The sequence below is a fragment of the Dermacentor silvarum genome, chromosome 2 (genome assembly GCF_013339745.2).
Source record: "Dermacentor silvarum isolate Dsil-2018 chromosome 2, BIME_Dsil_1.4, whole genome shotgun sequence".
In the NCBI taxonomy this organism is placed as follows: Eukaryota; Metazoa; Arthropoda; class Arachnida; order Ixodida; family Ixodidae; genus Dermacentor; species Dermacentor silvarum.
The window spans coordinates 229,423,232-229,429,231 of record NC_051155.1 but is presented as its reverse complement, the minus strand read 5'-3'; the positions used below and the strand labels follow the sequence as shown (position 1 = coordinate 229,429,231).

Genomic DNA, 6,000 nt, shown 5'->3' with positions numbered 1-6,000 from the left:
TGCGCAAGAGGAACTTGGCTTCTTTTTCCTTAAGGTATTTTCCTCTTGGAATCACCTAGCGCAAGACAGGGATAATTGGAGATCACGGAGAGAGGCCTTCGCCCTGCATTGGACATAAGTATAGGCTGATGATGATGATGATTATGATGATTTTTCTCTTCCCTTCTCCTATGTGATTAACCAGGAACAAAGGTCATCACAAGATACCACGTGGGTAGAGAGGGTAGTAGGGAAAACGATGATGAGGAAAGGGGGCAAGCAATACACACATCTCGCATAACGTAGTCAGATGCGGACGGGAAATTCAAGGACACGTGATGAGCACCACGCTGATAGGTTTCTTCATTGATGACAGCCGGTGCCAAGGTCCCAAAATTTTTGGTAGCACCGAAGTCACGTCACTTGCAAGGGCGTCGCTTGAATTTCCAGCGACTATGTTCTCTCAGTATTTGTTGAGCATGCAGGCCACGTGTCCCGAAGGCCGGCTGTTCGTGTCACGTGTCCTGCCAGGGCAGCTGAAAGATCAGCGCAGTAAGCTCAACTCCTGCGCTCGGTCTCAGCGCAGGCGATCTCGCGCAGATCCAGCATCTGTATTGCGCAAGACGACGACATCCGCGTGCGTGCAACCCGTCCAGTGCGCGCGGCGGCATCGCCGTTGGCGCGCCACTAGGAGTGCCTCCGGACACCCATGTCGATGTTGTCGAAGGTCTTGCGCGGCGTCGAGTTGACCGGCGAGCTCTGGCGGCTGATGTTGATGTCAGTGCCTTGGGTCGTGATTTCGGGGAGCAGTCCACCCGTGCCGCGTGGGTGCGATCCGTCGACCGTCTTGTCCTGGCGGCAGCAGCAGCACACCTGCTGCCTCAGTGCCTGCACCAGGTTCCGGTTGAAGAACAGGTAGATCCACGGGTTGACACAACTGTTGAGGCTGTTGAGCAGCATCAGGATGGTCACCGTAGCATCTGCGCCACATCGAAAGAAACAAACGAGGATACGTAATGAAGCCATGTGTTCAGCACATCAATCTCGCCCTTACTTTCTAGAGCATATGCTTCCATTAAACCTTGTGTAAGCGAAACCATGTCCCCGTGCAGGTTATTCTGCTTACGTCGGCTATTGGTTTATTTTATTGCTCCACATGTCGGTGTGCGTTGTTGCAGATCCTCGCTAGAAAAGGTGTACCCGAATCGCAACAAGATATCAAAGTGTCCTGTATCTTCATTTACACTTAAACAAATGAAGCCACTGAGGAGCGCAACAATAGACTAAGGAAAGGCACACGCTTAAACTAATGTAAATGGCTATCTAGAAAAAATCCGGCATGTCGAAGTGATCTTGCACTTATGTGCCATTCGGAAAACCACCATTCCTAGCGCATGCGTGATATGCTCTGTTTTATGCGTGTTTTGCACTTTCGGGCGCCATTCGAAGGTGGCTTTTCTAAACAGTGATGTCAACTTAAACGATTCAACTGTGAGGTGGTTACTTTTTAGGAGCGAAGCTCCTTAGGCTCTCACGATGTCCGTTGTCGCCGTCGTCGTCGTAGCTCCCCGTCGCGCACGCAGTGCGCATGCCCACCGTGCACAGGTTGGTATGCGCTGCGCCGGCGCCGCTTCGAAACCCCTCTCCGAGCAAGCGCACGACGTCATGCGCAGAACCATTCGCAGAGCGCACGCAGCGCGCATACCGACCGCGCGCAGGTGTTGCGCCGGCGCCGCGCCGCTGTCGCTACACTTAGCGCTGCAGTATGGAGGAGCGCGAACGTAAGCGCAAACATCGTGACTCTGATCCTACACTTCGAGAACGAGACGCGGCAGCCCAACGGCAACGCCGCGAAGCTAACCCCGAGCTACGAGCACGAGAAGCAGCAGCACGCCGGCAACGGCAGCAAGACCCCGAAGCGAAAGCTCGAGCAGCAGCCGTAATCGTCCAAGTAACTTCGCTCCATCATCAGCATTCACTTCGTGGATCGGGTGCCAATTTTTTCTTCACGAGCATGCACTGATCTTTTTAGTATGAGCCCAAACCTTCGCCATTTTTTATCCTCCCTTGCGCTATAAGTAAAGAAAGACAAACAAGGAGAAGACGGCGTTGCCGCAAGCAACGTTGGTCGAAAACAGGCTCACGTATTGGCTCTGGTTGACACCGCCGTAGATTCTTTTGACAATATATCATTCTTTTTTTAAGTGCGAAGCACTTTAGGGGCCTGGGACTGTCGGCGTCTAATGTTATGGCATGTCGTCGTGGTCACGCGCAAAAACAAGATCTGCCGAAAAAATCACTGCTTCGCTTTCCTAGGTTTCACGTTAGTGGAGCTGTATTGGTACTAGATTTGAACTATACAAGTGCAGAATTTGAATCCAGCTATTAATGTAGCTTCAATCCTGCTCAAATCCTGCAGTTGTGTAGTTCAAACCAACGGTGAGGTAACATAAGGGAAACACCGACGAATCACTGCTTCGCATTTCCCCAGGTTTCACGTCAGTGGAGCTGCATTAGCGCTGGATTTTAACTACACAAGCGGAGAACTTGAGCAGGATTAGAGTTACATTAAGCGCAGGATTTGATCAGGGTTTGAACTACACAAGCGCAGAATTTTTTTTTTCATACTGGCCGTGAATAGCACAGATTGCCAAATTCGATCCCAATTATGTGAGAGAATAGCAAACGGACGAAAGTCGCCTAATCACACAGTACAGATGTGAATGAATCTGCGTGTCATTGTTTTTAATGACAAATCGAATTACGCCATTACAAGAGACAGAAAACGCTTATTTATCGAGCCACTCATTGCCTACATGTAATGACTTTCACTGAAGTAGCTTCTACCCGTAACAAACCCTCATCGGACACGGAAAATGAAAGGCCGCTTTGTTTTTCACCACGCGTACTCAAGTTTACGCCGTCGTTTGTGCTGCATCATCTCTAAGTACCTGACTCGATCCTTTTAATTTAAGCCTTTTCTTTACGCCATGATGTCTGACAGTCCTTTCTATCACCTATTTGACTCCATTTGTTGTATCTTTCCCGCGTCCTTCAACTAAATAAACCATCGTCGTCAGTCAACGACTCAGTCCTGTTTTATTTTTCCTGATTCTGGTTCTTTCCACTTTGTGCATTGTGCATGGAGAAAGGAAAATGACTACGATGGAGCATGACGTCAGGCAGCTAGCTTCGTCAAGCCAACTCCTCTGACGCCACCCCTTATTTCCTTCGTGGCCCGCCTGCACGTTGACTCTTGGGAACTAGGACCCATGGTCACCGTACCTTTAGACGCATTGTTCGATTCTTGGTAAATTGTTAGCGATGATCTCGTCATGATCAGCCCTCACCACTCGCTCTTTGCTCTGCTCTCCCTCATACTCTCCGCGCGCTCAGCGGCTAGAAATTACCGCTAGCCTGTCATGCGGAAAGGGCATATTTCCTATGAGCCTTTCCTCCATACTTCTTTTACTACTAGACTTCAGAATGTCACTTAACGCTTTCTCGTAGTCTTCTTCCTTCCCCGACATTTATGTTGTTCATTTTCTAATTAAAGCTTTCTTTGACATGAAGAGCCCTCAGTTACGCCAGAGCAATCACCTCGGCTACAGAAGGGTCGTGCGACAACACGCGAAGTTTCAGAAAATTTTTCACGAAGGATGAAGCTCGCGGCGAGGTTTTGTAAACCAGGGACGCGTTCTCACGCGCGGTGACCGTAAACAACAGATGAACCAAGAACGCACCAAGCCCCTGCCGGCGCAAGCAATTAAAGTGTTCTGCCTGATTCAGCAAAAAGGTGAGGCGAAAAGAAAACCTTAAATGCCGGTAAAGGACGCAGCAAGCGCGTCAAACAATTCGCCAGCTGTTGCGTCTGTACTCAATTAGCGTCACCGTTCGCTTGCAGCGCGGCGCGGTGCCCTGAGCTTTCGCAACGCTTCTGTTTTATGAAATCATAATTTTCTTGTGCCAAAGCGGTGACCCATGGTACTGTCATTACTGCGTAAACCTTTCCACGGTAATATAAAGTTTACGTAAACAGTGTCCTATATGCCCCCCCCCTCTCCCTTTATTATTATTATTATTTTTAATTGCTGCCTCGGTTGTGCTGCAAGAGCAATAATTACGCTCTGGCTGGCTGGCTTAAAGTTTGTTGAAACCTCGTTTTCGCAAGTACCACAAGGCTTCATTATAGGGTGCAGATGAAACACATGCAATAGGAGGCCCGATACTTCTCAAAATACACGAACTGGTAGAATTTTCATCAATTTGTAACTAGCAGGGCGGGTGAACATACTGACTTTTGAAAGTTTTACAGATGTCCTGAGTGACTGTTTTCAGACTTCTACGAAACAAATCCCTGTTTCAAATGAATACGCTGCAATTGACAGGAAATACGAATATGTAAGGGTCATTAGAAGACAGCCAGAACGTGCATACCGCCGCAGCGGATGATTTGAGAAATACAAGTAGGCATAAAATGTTCATTCAGCCACGCGCATGCGCCTACAAAAATTAGGTGGGAGACGATGGCGTGAATATTACGCAACATTGTCTCCTTTCACACCAGTTGCGAGAATATGGTTCATTGTCCGGTTTTAAAGTGGCCCACTTACGCAGATTCACCCTTTCCGAGCCCTTTCCATAGCTCGCAGCGCATCAGTAGCATCCGTTGCTGCCAAATTCTGTGGGCTCATAACCCGACCACGTGTTTCAATAACTTCCCAACAGTTTGCAAGTTCCGCAACACTCGCGAACGAGAAATTTCTAGCATGCTTTTCGCCACAGCAACCTCAACTTGATCGCGAGCTCACTTTAGACGAGCTGAAATGTGTTCTCGCATTATGCCGTAGAAAGACAGCTGGAGGCCCAGACAGCGTTGCGTATATGATATTAAAAAACCTTGTACCAGCAGGTAGAATTACTCTTCTGGAGTTATTAAACGATATCTGGATAATAGAGACTCTTCCGGATTCCTTAAATCTGGAAAGTTCCCTCTATGTCTTGACTCCTTCCGACCAGTACAGTAAGCCTCACAAGCTGACTTTGTAAGTTAATGAAGAAGATGATGGACAGTCGATTGCAATGGTGGTGCGAACACATGAGTCCGCTTTGCAACTGCATGACATGACTTCGACAACGGCGTTGTATTATGAGTGTGGTGTTTGACATTGTCACATGCCTCGAACGTGAACGCGAGTGGAAATATAACAATTGTAGTATTCTTAGACAATCAGAGAGCATTCGACACTGTTAGTCACATACATATGCTTGCTAGTATGTTATCGGTTGGCCTGTGTGGCTGATCACTGTGATAGATTTCATAATTTTTATGTGAAAGTACCATATTTATGCAAATAAACGAAGGCCACAGCAATGGCCACATCGTCGTGCAATGCGTACCGCAGGGCAGGGTTCTTAGTTCGTTTCTATTTAATTGAGTAATGACAGCAATACCACAAGAACTACAATGTGGCCTGTGGCATTCCCTGTGCGCAGACGACGTCTGCATATGGGCCTCTGGACCATGTATAAGTTAGATATTCGAAGGTAGTTGCAAGAAAGTATTGATGTTATTGATAACTTCTTGAAAGAAATGAGCATGGGGCTTTCATACGCTAAGGGCCCATTCACACTTGCTACTAGGCGAGGTCGCGCGAGCGACCAAGTTAGTCGCAAAGCGACCAGTCACAAGTAGTCGCAAACGGTCGCTTTTCTCGAAATGCGACCGTTTCGGGCCAGTCGCTCACTGCTCGATTTTTCAGTCGCGCGACCGCAGTCGCAGAACAACTGAACCAATCAGATGCGATGGAACACAATGTCCGTATACGCTGACGCTTATTTTACGCGGCGAAGACATTTCAAGCAGACGTGAACGGCATATCGCGAGACATTTTGGTTTAGCGACTCCTCGGTCGCATTTGTCAGTGTGAACATCGTTCGTCTTCAGTAGCTTTCTGGTCGCCAGTCGCAATCGGTCGCGCGACCTCGCCTAGTCGCAAGTGTGCATGGGCCCTAAGACTC

General features: G+C 48.3%; 1 protein-coding gene across 1 annotated transcript in view; it reads right to left on the bottom strand.

Moving 5' to 3' along the window:
• Positions 1–271: 271 nt before the first annotated feature.
• LOC119440734 (oxytocin receptor-like) overlaps positions 272–6,000 on the bottom strand; it is a 103,057-nt gene continuing 97,328 nt past the window's right edge. The window contains exon 2 of the mRNA XM_037705616.2: positions 272–959. Within this exon, the coding sequence (XP_037561544.2) occupies positions 667–959 (293 nt within the window). The 3' untranslated portion in view covers positions 272–666. The remainder of the gene's footprint in view (positions 960–6,000) is intronic.